The 16,448-nt window shown below is 36.7% G+C and overlaps 1 protein-coding gene across 2 annotated transcripts in view; it reads left to right on the top strand.

The window, feature by feature from the left end:
• Window positions 1–5,252: 5,252 nt before the first annotated feature.
• LOC121853150 (enhancer of polycomb homolog 1-like) overlaps window positions 5,253–16,448 on the top strand; it is a 38,718-nt gene continuing 27,522 nt past the window's right edge. For both annotated transcript variants that reach the window (XM_042347099.1, XM_042347098.1), the window contains exon 1: window positions 5,253–5,649. In XM_042347099.1, the coding sequence (XP_042203033.1) occupies window positions 5,503–5,649 (147 nt within the window). In that variant the 5' untranslated portion in view covers window positions 5,253–5,502. The remainder of the gene's footprint in view (window positions 5,650–16,448) is intronic.

Genomic DNA, 16,448 nt, shown 5'->3' with positions numbered 1-16,448 from the left:
TAGACTATAGAGATTGAACAGAGGCCGGTATTGTGACGTGAGAGGATGTGTGTGAGGTGAACAATATGTCTCTCTCTCTCTCTCTCTCTCTAAGAAACTGGTTGTTGGTAGGGTGAAGCACCTCTCTCTCTCTCTCTCTTTAAAACTGTTGGTAGGGTGAAGCTCTCTCTCTCTCTTAAGAAACTGGTGTTGGTAGGGTAGCTAATCTCTCTCTCTCTCTCTCTCTCTTTAAGAAACTGGTGTTGGTAGGGTGAAGCAACCCTCTCTCTCTCTCTCTCTCTCTGTCTCTCTGTCTCTCTCTTTAAGAAACTGGTGTTGTAGGGTGAAGCAATCTCTCTCTCTCTCTCTCTTTAAAAACTTTGGTGTTGGTAGGGTGAAGCTCTCTCTCTCTCTTTAAGAAACTGGTGTTGGTAGGGTGAAGCAATCTCTCTCTCTCTCTCTGTCTCTCTCTCTAGAAACTGGTGTTGGTAGGGTGAAGCAATCTCTCTCTCTCTCTCTCTCTCTCTAAGAAAACTGGTGTTGGTAGGGTGAAGCAATCTCTCTCTCTCTCTCTCTAAGAAACTGGTTGTTGGTAGGGTGGCAATCTCTTAAGAAACTTGTTGGTAGGGTGAAGCAATCTCTCTCTCTCTCTCTCTCTCTCTCTCTCTTTAGAAACTGGTTGTTGGTAGGTGAAGCAATCTCTCTCTCTCTCTCTCTCAACGAAGCATTTCCTAGTATCAAGTAATCGAACAGTGAACAAGGAAAAATAATGTTCTTTACACAATAAATGAATAAACGAGTTAAAATGTAACAAAAAATATCAAGTGACTCATGACTCCATGACTCGTGACTGGTGACTCATGTTTGGTGACTCATGACTGGTGACTCGTGATTGGTGACTCATGATTCGTGACTCATAACACGTGACTGGTGACTCATAGCAGCTGACTCATGACTGGTACTCTGATTGGTGACCCCATTCCGTGATTGGTGACTCATGACTCGTGACTCATAACACGTGACTGGTGACTCCATAGCTGACTCATGACTGGTGACTCGTGATTGGTGACTCATGATTCGTGACTCATAACACGTGACTGGTGACTCATAGCAGCTGACTCATGACTGGTAACTCGTGATTGGTGACCCCTGACTGGTGACTCGTGATTGGTGACTCATGACTCGTGACTCATAACACGTGACTGGTGACTCATAGCAGCTGACTCATGACTGGTGACTCGTGATTGGTGACTCCGCAGTTCAATGACTCATAACATGACCTGGTGACTCCTGCTTGGCGCTTTGGCTGGGCTCATGACTTCCCCATACGATGATCGCTGAGAGCAAATGATTTTTGAGATGACAGAGAGACAGTCACCAAGGGTAATTACTTAATTTTCACTTATAACTAAACATGTAACGTATTCTGGCATCCGTTTAATATTCTCTCAGTTTATTAGGTCAGGATAGGTCAGTCAGGGAGGGTCAGGGGTCACGGCGGGGTATTGTAGGAGGGATACAGGAGTCTCGTATCCCCCTTTCATTAGTTTTGGTCATTTTCTTTAATTAATGCCTAAATATTCTGAAGCATGAAGAATTTTAAAAAGTCTAAGGCTTAAAATAAAGATAATGTATAAATCTATGTCATCTAATGTGTAATATTAGGTATTATTAGTGTAAATATGTAAATACCGTGTTTATACAAAATTGCATAAATAATTTGTTTTACTGGCATTAGCCCACCGTGGCACAGGTCATTTTTAATGACCCACATCAAGACCTGGGGGGCGAAAATATAATATTAATAATAATGATGGTGATGATGATGATAATAATAAAGATAATAATATTAATAGAATTAATAAAAAGCCACAAATAAATACAAAAATTAAAAAAAATCACGAATGAGAAATGATGTACAGTATATTGCTGTGTTGTCAAAGTAAGAGAAACAATTGAGACCCTGCAATTGTGTGTAAATGAGGCAGAAAGTCAGATCATCAACCTGGGACTTGGTCACATATGGCAGCAGAGTCTACCATTAGACAACACATTATGCTTCCAATATCTTCCCAGGCGGTAGTACCTCCCTGTTTGGTAGCTGCCTACTACCACCTGTATGTATATATATATATGCTGATAACCACAAGGAAAGAAGAAAACACGAAGTTCTCAAGCGCTTTCGTGTAATTCACATCTTCAGGGGTGAGTACAGACTAAGGAGGAGTACAAAACAGGTGTATATATACAGAGGAGGGTGAGACCAGGTCCACAATGGTCAGGTATTAGGTAATGACCCTACTAATCTTTAAATAGCACCGCAACGGTCGGTAGTCAGGTCAGAGGGTAAGGTGACCCAACCTTCTCACCTGGTTACAAATCTTCTTAATTACAAAATGGTCCAGTTTGTACATGCCATTACTCAAATTCATGTTGACTGCTACGGTATGTTTAATGAGACTAGATTCTATAATGTTCCTACTGTCAATTGAATTACAAGGTAATATTGAGGAGGCATTATCCCAGTCAATGCAATGCTTATTATCCCTCAGATGAACAAACAGAGCATTGGATTCCTGGCCTGTCCTAACACTATATTTATGTTGTTTAAGTCTAGTATACAGTATGTATATGTATATGTGAATAATAAAATAAATATATATAAATACCATAAACAGAATTACATTAATAAAATCAATATAGAAATACAAAATTAAATAACTAAATATTTTAACGAATGTATAATCTACATTTGCGTACACATTATAAGAACGCAGATGTGTGTTTAAAGTATTTGATATAGTTTCCCCCTAAGAAATAGGAACTTCATTCTTTTGTTGTTTCCTGCTTCACCTACAACAATTACAACAAACACAACAATCAACTTAGCTGCATTGACGACAAGCAAATCGCAATCAATCAAGAAAGAGCTGTTGGTTTTGGTGTTACTATGCATTACTACGCTTCCTCACCTTATTCAATTAAATATATGTGATTGATAATTATATACTAGGTGCAACTCTATCTTGTGTGAGAATTGTTTTATGTGCAATAGACCAAAGGATGAAATTAGGTAAATCTAAATTAGGAATACAGATGAAGTTGCAAGATGGTTTATTGCAATAGTTATACAATATGAACGGTATCATCGAACAACTCAGTCCAAATTCTCAAAGATGTCATTGTTATTTTGCACTGATTATAGGTATGGGAGGATGAATTTAGTTAGGGTAGTCTAAGTACCTAAAGGAACCAGTCAGATACGTTGTTATAATTTCACTTAAGGGAAATATCTTCGAGAATCCATGCTACTGTGGTCAGGTCTTCAGTAAAACCCGCTGACCTACCGTGGGAGGGGGTGACAGATCTGGCGAATATTTACTTATACAGAAGAGTGAGTAAACAAAGAGATGGGAAAAACATGATGTGTGAATATTAGTCAGTTTGGGTTCAGTTTTCTTACGCTGAAGTGGGATAATGGATGTGTGTACTGTATACTGAGTACTACTGTACAGTATGTCCCGTGTACTGTACACTATTGCATATGAAAGTCCAATGATTTACAGGTATATGGTATATATAAAATAAACTTATGGATGAGAAAAACATTACACTGCCCTAAATATGAACAACTCCACATTGTCTGGGAATGAAACACTACAACAAAATCCCAATTCAGTTCGTCTCTGTCTGTCGTAAGCAAGAAGGACGTAAGTCAATGGCCTAAACCTTGAGGTATCGATTGCATAAATAAAATTTATTTTGTATTCCTAATTTACTTCACACTAAATGCGTTAAATATACTAATGCTATATAAGGTTAAGTTATACAATTTAATTTATATAAAATAATGTATATCTTGTCTTCATTATCTAAGTTAGGCAGATATTACAATTAAGTAAGAAATCGTCATACAAAGGCAGGCAGAAAAGCTGCCAAGGATAAGATGCATTTGCGTATTATTTCCCCAAACCTTATTGTAAAATTACCACTAAAGGTAACGATGGTGTAATTTAAGAGACTTGAATTTTTAGAAGGATATATAAATTACATATATAATGGTGGGCACTATTAGAGGCACTTTGTTATGCAATCAAAGTTGTTTTAATGGTTATATTTCATTGTAATCTTATCTAATCTATCCATTAATTTTCCTCTACAAAAAAATATAAATAACGTAGAGTTTATGCAACTTATTCATCAGTGAAAAGTGGCGATAAAAAATTATGATGAATTTGTAAAGACGGGCAATGTAGACCTTCAACACTGACTTGGGATGTGAAGCACTACAATCGATAATTACATAAACGTTCACTCATTTTTACTAACAATCTTGAATGACTCATCTATCTGTGTATCGTGTATTGTATCCAGAAAATTCTCTTGTTGGGTTTATAAGGTGTTTTACTTCGTTTTAATTGGTTATTTAGACGAGAAACTTCATACACCATTTTAAGTGATCATCGTATAAGGCAGCTGAAAGGGAGTCTGCCAGCTTCTCTTAGCCGCACAAAATCTGAGTAAATATTATCAAATTTTATGAATTTTATGTGTTAAATAATCAACAAATATTAGCTATTTAATATAATTTTGATTTTATAATTAATTTATATATATATTTTTATATTTTTAATTATCGGAATGATAATTTCAGGTTAGGAAAAATACATATATATATTCTGACTTATACCGGCAAATACCTTGACCCATGGAAACTAGGAGCCGTGACTGCCAGATACCGCCAGAGGTTTCAACTGTACCTGTAGCAGCGTTAATATAATATGTTTTGTGGTCTAATTTTTATTATACAGGGTCTTTTATTGATCATTCTTTTAACTTAACAAATTCAGAGTACAGTTTTCATGAATACACTAGTGGGTGTGGTACTATTTAAACTGTAGACACAAGTATTGAGAAGCTCTTGATTAACTTTTCAGGTAATATATGTACTGTAGACTCATCATTAAGTTATTAAACATTCTCAAAGATGTTGTTATATGATTGATTAGTTATAGGAAAAATTATTATACCAAATCTAGTGACTATCCTTGAGGGAAGAGAATAGAGTGAAGTTAAGTTGAGCAGCGTATTATTGATACATTTATACTGAAAAACAGTTTATTCATTCTCTTATGTACATGACCAGGCTTATACCTAAAATATGTGTGAACGATGTTGATTTAGTGATGAATGTGGTGGGTGAGGGTGGTATATAATAGTACGGTGAAGAATGTTGGCCATTAGTTGTGGTGTGTGCCGAGGGGTGGCGCTGGGGCGGTAGTGGCGCGGAGCGTGGTGTGAAGAACCGCCATGATTGTACTGCGGTTCCCAAGCACCTGAATCAGTGTTTTTTTCTCAAAATAATTCTTTGTGTGTGTTAGAAAGAGAAAATAAGCAAAATGGGCACTTCCTAGTTGGTGCCCCCCATATTTTGCGGTGGGCTGTGGCCCACTCGGCCCCCCGTGAAGTGAATAACGAAATGTTTTGTTGTGATGCGGGCTTGCTAATATTTGTGCTGCCAAAATGAGCAAGTTTCGCGCGAGGCAGCTAGACGCCTCTAAACCTATCCCTGTGTATATGCAAGAGGATATCCCTGACTATGCGGAATTTAATGCAATCAACAGGACTGTGCCGCAGATGCCCACGGGGATGGAAAAGGAGGAAGAAACGGTGAGTGTGAGAGGTGAGGGCGGCGCTGGCTGCCCGCGCCGCCGCCATCTTGGACCTCACGGCGCCAAATTCAAACCTCACTAATTCTTGACATATTTTCACCCCTTTGTCTGTCATTTTACATAAACGTCATGACAACCCTCGCCTTATCTGGCTTATAGGCTTAGTCTTATGAATCAAGCAAAATTTAAGTTTTAAATCGTGTGGAAAGAGTAAAAAGAGTGGTGTTGAGTGGGTGTTTTGACAGCTGGCTCACCAGGGAGGATGTCTTAAATAATTCTCACACTACACTAACTCACTCTCAGTATTTACAATATTTTATTAACATCTGGCCTCGTAATTTATTAATATACGTGATTATAGAGCCTGTTATATACTGGTTATATAACTGTTAATTAAATTCAGGTTGGTGGAGTCACTCGGGGCATCTAAAGGCGAGAACAATTAAATAAAACTAATTAAAGATATATTTTATGGTTCAGTATTTAGTTTGTTTTATGTTATTGTGATACTTCATATATTACAACCATAATTATGTATTGCTGTTATATAATATACATTCCTCACCTGTAATATGCAGGTGATTTGAAAATGATTACTCTTTGGCCGATGGCATTTAAATTTTCTAAATAAATTGATTCATAAGTTTATCACAAATGTGTGTTTTTGTACTGTATATTGTACTGTACAGGTATACATTATTAGTTTATACCAGGTATGTATATATTGGTTAGGTTAGGATTACAAGTTACCAAATTCAGTAATCTAGACTTATCTGCTTCAATGAATCAATAATGGAAAAATACAGTAGTAGAAATAATTAAAGGTTTGTCACCATACAGAAATCACTGCCACACACGCACACACACACACACACACACACACACACACACACACACACACACACACACACACACACACACACTATGATCTGTAGCGGTGGAGTTAAGGACACACAAAATCAGTAATATCTCATACAAAGTGGAAGGTGATGGATCAAGTAGATTTGTTTGGTCAGTAAATTCTTCCACTTCCTCCAACTTCATGCCCAGCTGCCTGAAGTCTAGTGCAGTGTAGCCAATGTGTTGCTGCGTCATGATTTTTTGGGTTTTTGTGCTGGTAACTTTTGTGGAACTGGTTATACAGTGTCTCAAGTAAACAATTCAAAGTTAGGATAATAATACGTAGAGTTTTAGTTCTCATTAACCTGATCTTAATTTTACTAGTTTAGTTGGGGGTGGACAGATGTTTAATTGAATACAGCAAGTACATTTTGAAAAGATAAGAGAGTGGCTATTGAGCCGGGTTTGACGGGTCACCTGCTTCGCGCACAGGTAAGAGTAGGTTACGTCAGGGTCAGTTAAATTAGGTTAGGTATACAACTGATGGGTGCTTTACTGTCCGACCTGGCTCAATACCCACTTCCAAAAGATAATAAGACAGTAAATAATAATAAAAAATTAGACTGCCAATAAAGTATTTGTAATAGTGTTATGTTTTGGTATTTAATAATGTCACTGACAAGTTATAATTCTTAAGTGTAGAAATATTATACTTCATAATTTATAATGGAAGTGTTTTAGAAGAATATCAGAGAATAGATAGGTAGCTGTTGTAGATTGTATATACAGTATATGTATGCCAAGCTGAGTAAATTTTCTCGGATGAAATTTGTCGTGTCTGGAGCTGTTATATCAGTAATACACATAATTTTTGTTATGTACCAGTAAACAGTATTTATATTAAAAGGTTTATCTGTGCATGGCTCTTGTTGTGACATTTTGAAATGTACATAGCTACAGATATATTGTACTGTACAGTTTATGTATTATGAACAGTGATGTCTTGTGGATCCAGCTGTCACTTGGTTAGATTTGTGTAGCTATAACAGGTTTAATGTTTTTAATATATACAGTACAGTATACAGTGCTGCCCGGTCATTTGGAACACTTATATACCGGTAGTACTGCCAGTATGCGATGGCAAATATATATTGTTAAAGAAATAGCTATCCAGAAAGTTTGATTATTATTATTATTATTATTATTATTATTATTATTATTATTATTATTATTATTATTATTTGCTTGCTTGATTGCTTTTATTTACAATTCAAGTAACATTGGATGCAAAAATGTCACTTTTAGTCAGTCAGTCAGGTAGTTTAAGAAAAACTATTTTAATAGGTGAACAATTACAGTACTCTACTCTGCACAGTACTAGAACTTGCTGAGCTCCATTTCTGCTTTTGTATACAGTACAGGTACAGTACTTATATCAGTACCTGTGGCACTCTGCCCTTGACAAGTTATCATCATAGATTAATATAAATTAAAATTTCCAAGAATATATATATATATATATATATATATATATATATATATATATATATATATATATATATATATATATATATATATATATATATATATAGTTATATATGAAAATGCATTCATTTAAATTGTATCACATCTGAAAACTGGGACTGGTAACAAATACAAAGGATTTCAAGAAAACTGAAGATCACTATCCTGCCAGCCACCGTACTACAGATTTGCCCCCACACCAGTACTGTATGTGGGTTAGTTTATTGGGCATCTTCCTTTCCTAGAATTGCCATATGTAATGTCCAGTATTGGCAACAGTGCCAGTTGAGTCTTTGGTTTTAGAAGCAGTTAGAGTGAAGGATGATTAAGTGTTCATAGGAAGGAATCCCTTACAGATTCAACTGGGTAAGACAAATATTGGAAGGCTCCTAATAAAGATGAGTGCCAGGCCTGACAGTAAAGGAGGGATACTTGATCAGGAAGACATAATGGTTGGGGTCCTGTGGGAGGATGTAAAGTACCGGTACCGTAGTGGGAAAGTATTGAGATCTCATAGAGTTACATATATTGTGCCGAGGGTCAGTATTGTCAGCATACAAATACAATTTTCCCAATAATTCATTATCATTCAGAGGTGTAGCTTATATGTAATATGTGCACAGTAAGTTGTGGCTGAGTCGGGTAGATGATCTTAATTGTAGCAAGCAACTTTTGAGTAAAAAATACTTTATTTGTTAGGTGAAACACAATATATAGCTACTTTATACATATTTATACATAAAGATGTCTTGGGGAATAAAGTCATTAATGATGTAGATACATTAAAGGTACAGTATTAGAAGTCTAAAAAGCTTTACTGGCACCATGAAGCTGCAGAAGCTATCTATCTTAAGTAAGGAACCAATTACTGTACTGTGGTAAGTTAGCTTAGGATTATACAGGGAGTTAGACAAGGTTGTGTGCTATCTCAAACATTAATGATATACGGTACTGTACTGTATGTACAGTACATACAGTATTAGGTACAGTACTGTACTGTATCTTAAAAAATTTAATGGAGTGAGTAGCATTAGTGATTATGTAATTAAAGTTAATAATAAAAGTCATTTGTATTCAGTATTCTGATTACCGGTATGTGATATATACAGTATACTACAGTACTGTATATATACAATAGTATTTATACAGTACATGTTTGTACTGTATATACTGTAACTACAGTACTGTATACAGCTCTTATTGTAGATAATGAAGAGGCATATATAAAATTGAATTATTAAAGGCAAATGGCCAAAAATATGGGCTTCAAGTGCATTGTACAGTATGGAATGTTTACTATCCAGAAGCACTGTTTGCTTTCAAATTAAAATATGGTTAATATTAGATATTTTGATCAGGTGGGTAATTTTGTGAACTGTATTTGAAGGGCAGGGGATGTGTCTCAGCTGAATAAAATCATCTGGCATTAGCCAGAATTAAATACAATACTGGTACTGTACTATTACTCTAATTATAGATACTGTATTATCTATAACAAGCCATGTATTTAAAACATTCGTATTTATCAACGCATTTCTAAGAAAGTTGGCCGAGGCAACTGAAATAATATGACTGACAAGATCTTACTAATTGGCTGTTTAGTTTTTTGTTTGGCAGGTGAGTTGGTCAGCAGTATATAATTTGTATGATTGAATTGAGTAAAGTTGGACTCAATCATGTTAGGTTAGTTTGGCTTTGTTAGGATTGTTTGGGTTTGATTTACAATCTTCTGTTATCAAGGTGACCAAGTGTCTGGAGTGGTGAATTTTACAGAAATCCATTGACTGACAACATAATTATAGAACAGAGTTTTCTACCTTGCGGTCATTGTCTGTCACTAACCACTTGTTGAATAATACACACTAACAATGATATGTGTTGTATATATTGTCTTTATTAAACTGTTTTTTTTTGTAAGTGACTGGTAAATATAATATGGCAGGTGAAGGTGAGTGGGGCAGCAGGGAGTGAGGGAAGGGAAAGGAAAGGGATGTTGTTTACTCTAGCTGCAGCACAGTGGGAGTAGCTACTGTACAATACTGGACTGCAACAATGAGCTATAGGTGGACTAGATAAAGGGAACACTGGACCAATTCATATGATTTCTCACAATGCCATAAAATAATGTACAGTTGCACCTTGCTTGAAATAAATTGAACTTTTATTTAGAGGTGCAGGTGTGGCATTGTTTCTAGCACCAACTAGGCTTTTAACCTTTAATTAGAACAATGATTGTCTACTTTCTGTACCTGGGAAATGTCAGTGTTGAAAGTTTTACTGCCCTGCTGGCGACTTGTTAAAAATGGTGAATTTACATCCTTACTAATACATCAGTAAATATATGTATATATATTTTTATATAATTACCCATTCCTGTACAGTACTGTATATCGAAAAAAAAAGAAAATATATACTGTATGTTCCAAGAAGTTTGACTGGCTACAACGTGTAACAAAGTTATTTACAACCAGCTCCATAGTGCAACACTCGAGCACTTTATTATAGTTTTTTATTTTTCCGGAGTGATTTACTCTTCAGAAATATCAGGAAACAATAACAATCAGCAAGATGAAGTGAGCAACAGCAATACCCCTAGCGGTAAGAGACTCCACCAAGCCATTACTTTAGATGTTACGCTGGTGGTGATAAGGTGCATTGAGGCCGGTGACAAGGTGACGGCCATTGGTAAAGTCTTAGGACCATCTCAGTCGACTGTGGCAGCTATTGAATAACAGTTTTGTTTGTCATTGTTGCCTATGTACTGTATATGAACTGTAGGTACTGCATTTTTTTTTATTTATGTGCAGTTTGCAAATATTTAAGGTGTGGCATCACTGTCAGATTCCTCCTCCTGTTGTGTTGGCCCTGTGAAAAGTTATTCACAGCAGTTGGTCCAAGATCCATGGTTACAGCCAAGATTATCGGGTGTATCACCTCCATTATCAAGTGTCTCCTCTTCCTGTTGTGTAGGGCCTTCAGTATAAAACACTCACAGCAGTTGGTGGCACTACACCGTTGTGTGGGCCCTGAGTTGTGGTCGTTGCCTTGTTCTTGTTGATGTGTGTGTGGTAAGCATAAATTCATCAATTTCTTCCTCCATATCAACACAATTGAAGTAATTAGTTATAAATTTCTGCATGTTATTTGGTGGTACAGTACTTTTAGATCAATATACAGTAGCACCTTCATATGACATACAGTATTATCTGTACAGTATACAGTACTGTACAGTATACCACAAGCACAGAAATGTTGCCACACACTAGCCTGTACTACACTGCTTACTGTCCATGTTCAGCACGGGATGCTCTCAGATGCCTATGTAAGCAACTGAGAATGTTCTAATGCTGCGAAAAAATACCGTAATTTTTTTCGGGAATTCTGGGTTTTTGTTCGTATACCAAAGCGCTGGAATAAGTATTTTTTTCGTAATGGGGATTTTTCGGAAATCAAAGCACTCCTGTATAAATACCGGTAATGGTAATTGACTGATGAATACAAATCAGATTTTCATTATTCTGTTTATGATGTGGTTTTCAGGAATGCACCCGTATCATAATGAAACCTGCATGTTCTATTTACTGTACAGTGCAGTACTAGGTTTTAGCATGGGTTGATCCAGGGAAAGGGCGTTGCAGGCTAGTGTAGCCACTCTTCGCTCATCAAGGAATGTTTCATGTACTGTATACTGTGCAGGTATATTTATAATTAGCTACATAATCAATTTGCTCACCCCTCACATTGCCCTGTCATGCCCACCACCCTTCATTGACCACCTCCTGCCTGGCCTGCCCACCCTCTTCCCTGCCTTCTCCTGTCCTTCTGATCATTCCTCACTGCCCTGCTTGGCCCACCACCTACACTAACTACTGTGTTACTATTCACTACTCTGCCTCAACACTCTACTGCTACCGTAAACTCCTTCCATACCCATCACTACCCATTTCCTACCGTACCCATCATCCTTTACTGCCCACCACCTACCCTTTCTACCATCTCTCACAGCCCACTTGCCCTTTCCACTACTCCACCTTACCCACCATCCATTAATGCCCTACCTTGCCCATCCCACCACACCTCACTGCCCTGTCCAGTACTTGTCACTCTACCACCCACTCCATTTTACCTTAACTAGCTCCCCTGATAAGACAAACTTGATTTTATTTCTATAATTGTTTTTAAAAAATAACACTTTAAGGTGTTCACTAATCTTTGACTCCTGCTCCAGCTTTACAGCTTCTCAGGATCTGATCTCATTCTGTATAGTATATTTATTTAATAAGCTCATTTAAGTACAGATGTTGTAGCTATGTGTAACTGATATCATCATCAACAACAACATAAACATATTTTAAAGTACCGGCACCGGCACCAGTACAGCTAAGTTTCAAAATAAAATTCAAGGGCAAAGCGAGCTTACTTGTAAGAGGGATCTGTTTTCACTTGATATATAAATTTGTACAGTACTGTACGGTTCACTGTACAGTACAGTACAGTACAGTGCTGCATATGAAAATATGGTATAACAGAGCTGTATACAGTTATAAAAAAAAATTGGATAGCCAAGAATTGTTTGGTGCAAGTTAAGGTGCTTGGTTTTCCCAGCCAAGTGGTCCTTGGTTGGTGCAGTTTGTTTATTTAAGTAGGGTGAAATATTTATGTGGGATTAAGCATATCTTGTACCGTATACTGTACTTTGTTAAGGCTTGACCAGATTGGAACCAAGGGTGAGCAGTTGTCTGGTTAATGTTGCCCTCAAGGTGCCTCTTGTAATATAGTGTTCTGTATAGGTTAACTTACTAGGGGGTCCTTGAATCCTGAGACAGGGCTCCTAATATCAGCCAGGGCTAATACTGTATGGTAATCCATATGGAAATGCAGTACTGACCACCTTTACCCTGCACCTGTATCATCGGGGGGGGGGGGACTGGTGCAGCAGTTAACCCTATTTCCTTCCCATCTACAGTAGTTGAAGGTCTCAGTAGAACCAGTCAGCACTTAACAACCACAGTGTCAGATTTTGCCCTCTAGAAATCCTTACAAATGTGGATTCTGCTGACATTCTCACTTTATTTTCTAGCTATCATAGACAGTAAATGGTCATACTCAGTCTGTACTTTTATTTTGACAGAGAGGCTAAGTATTATCCCCATTCTTTTGGATTTTCGGGGATCTGTCAAGTTTTTATGCAACAAATTTAGATGTTGTTATTTTGGTACAGGTCAAGGAGCCTCTATTAGAAATGCTGATAACCAAAAAGATCCCAAAACTGAAATATTCTTTAATGTACCTTCACTGTGTAGGGGTATGAAGGCATATAATTCCGGGTATTGGAGGAAAAAATAAGGTTAGTCTTCAGGGTTGCCACAAGTCAGGGAAAAATTATGTTTTGAAAAGATGTGATGAGCTTGTGATGCATTACAGTACAAAACAGTGTCTTATTTAATAAAATTAGAACAAAGGAAGATTTTACTCAATATGATAATTATTAAAGTGGGAAAAAGGCTGGATGATCTTCCTGCTGATATTATTGATGAGAAAACTGAATGTAGTGAACTGTAGGAGTTCTATAAGATGATTTTTACCCTCTCATAGCCAGACTTTGGTTGAATGGGGTTTTAGCAGCAGTAAAGATGCAATTGAAGTTCACAGGTTGGAGCAAACTGTAGTGGGACAATGAATGATCTGAGATAGGGTATGGAATATTTTGCTGTAGTACCCGGAGAAGAAAGAGGTGATATGTCAAAAGTGAAGGGTAATAAAGAAATGTGATACTGTATTGCAATAGGGTGACTGTTGGTTTGAATATACTACAGTAAAACCTACTTCAGTAAGAAAAGAAATACGAGCAAGAAAGATAGTGTTGAAACTGAAGAAACTAGACTGAAAAAAAAAAATAGATGCAGAGAAGAAAATAAAGTATAAATGGAAAGATACAATTGAAGAGGAGGCTGATGATTTTGGACAATAAGCAAAAAATATAAATGTTTATACCCGGTACTATTCTTGTCGTTCAGTGCATCTTGCAAAAGGTGCGCAGAAATTTAGGGTGTTTTGGAAGATCCAGTATAGAAAAAATGGTAAAACTTGAAAATGAGTTGAAAATATTGTAAGGCAAATATCACAACTACATCACACTGAATTCCTACAGCCTGTCATACTCTGCTTCTTTGTCAATTAAGGAGATGTACTGTACTGCATTGAATGGACAATATTGAAGAATTACCAAGCAAAATTGTGTTTACTGTAAAAAATGTCTTTAAATACAGTATATGTAAGTATATTGTGCTGTGTAAACAACTAAACCAGCAACAACGGTACTGTAGTGAGCGAATGTCATTGTCCAAATTTATTAAGTGTTTTGTCTACAGTTCTACAAGTACAGTACAGTAGATGGAAACAAAAATATACCGGAACCCTAAAGTATTGAACAATGCTGTACCTACCGTAAGCAAATTTGCGTTTACCATGAAAAAATATCTCGAGTGCGAGCGGTGGCAGTTGTTGGTGCAAGAAGAAAAACTTCATTTGTCTGATTTTGAGGTCTGGATACGGGCATGTACTGTGCTCTGTAAGCTAGCTGGGGTATCTGAAAATAAAAATGCAATCAGCCCCAAGGTTTTTTGCGGAAAGGGTCTTCAATGTGTAAAATGAATGCAGATATACCAGTAATGTACCTTGATTTATAGTTGGGTTGCATTCTTGAAATCCCTATTGTCAATTAAACCCGGCACCCCACGGTCGCCGCATGATTTGTGATTGGCTGTCTTGGTATTATTGATAAAGGTGTACAGTAGTAAATCTGGCACCATAACAGTTTGAGTCATATAACACTGTTTTGGCTTAAAGGTTTTCTGTTTAAAAGCGATAAAACTGTAGATAGAATACATAGCTGCATACAGACATAACTATTTAAAAGATCAGAAAATAATGTGTATCAGAAGAGGACATAGTTCATGAAACAACTTAGCAGGCATGGCATCCTTGTTCCCTGCACTCCAACAAAAATTTGTTAACATTCTCCAGTCTGGGGGCTCTCAGTGTTCTGTGCCTTTACTTATGACTTATTTACCCTTTAAAATGCTTCAAAGAGACCAGCAAGTGGTGGAAGTGATGATAATGCTTCGTAAGTTGCACTGAGCCTGTAATATAGTCACACACACACACACCCTGATATTCCCTCCGAGCACATTTTATTAAAAAATTGCTAATGCAATATATTTCATAAATTACTGTTTACAATACAAATCCTCCAGATAATAAAATATTTAAATCTAAATGTTATAGCTACATATATACACACTTATGTATTGGTACAGTACAGTAACTAGAGTGTGGTGTGCAATGTACAGCCACACTGAGCTTCCTTAAATTACACTATCTGTGTACTGTACTGTATTCTCTCCAGCCATAGTGGGTATTATATTAAAAGTTATTAGTAAATCTCATGAATTATTGTTTTCATTGTAAACCAACCAGATATAAGGTATTTCTACATAAATCTTTGCACTATGCAGTAGTACAGTATAATGGTAACCAGATTCCTCCTCCTTGTCAGTTTGGAAGCCATTTAGGCAGTCAGTGGGTTGGTTCTTTGTTATGACATTCATTTTCCAATAGTGGTACAGAGTACAGTGCATTACAGCACATCCTTCTCACACCTGACCCGGGGATTGAACACACTATGCAGTGATGAGAGGCAAACACTTGCCACTGTTCATCTTAGACCTGTAATGTACAGCTGCACTAGGTTTATTTAAGGTACTGTACTCCAATATTTCTTCCAGGCACTTTATTTAAAAACCATTCATACATTTCATATATTAAAATGTTAGAATATAAATCTCAGTTGTTGGGCCTTTATGATGCAGCTTTATTTTATACTTTTTGTGTATTAAACTGTACAGTACAGTATTTTTTATATCGCTCATTTATATTTTGTGAATGTTCTTGGTCCCATCACGTGAAATTGCCTAAGGTTGCTGTATATATGAAGTCGGGTGTCGCACAATATACAAAGGGGTTACATTCCTGGAAATATGTTTAAGTGAGAAAAAAAGTATATATAGAATGATAGAATCCAAGTGTTATTGGAGTTGTGTCCCAGGAAGGGAAACTGGGGGGTTTACACTGAATACTGTACTGTAATAGCTAATAAACATTGTACTGTAGATATAGGTACAGTGTAGAGCAGAGCATAAAGTCGTCTCTGCCTCCTGGGTGGCCGACTTGACTCCGTGACAGCTAAAAAATTACATTGTTTAAAGAAGAAAGGGTGTTGAAATGTTTTGTTATTTGTTAAAGAGAGATTTCAAGGTGAAGCTTTCATTAAAACAAATATTTGTTTATCTGACACTATAGTTACTGTACTATACATAAATCAGGGGATGTATCTGTGTGTTTGTGTACGTTTTTGCTAAGTGAGTTTAGAAA

Source organism: Homarus americanus, unplaced genomic scaffold (genome assembly GCF_018991925.1).
Source record: "Homarus americanus isolate GMGI-L3 unplaced genomic scaffold, GMGI_Hamer_2.0 scaffold32871, whole genome shotgun sequence".
In the NCBI taxonomy this organism is placed as follows: Eukaryota; Metazoa; Arthropoda; class Malacostraca; order Decapoda; family Nephropidae; genus Homarus; species Homarus americanus.
Note: the sequence above shows the minus strand (reverse complement) of the source record. Positions and strands in the feature narration are given on the sequence as shown.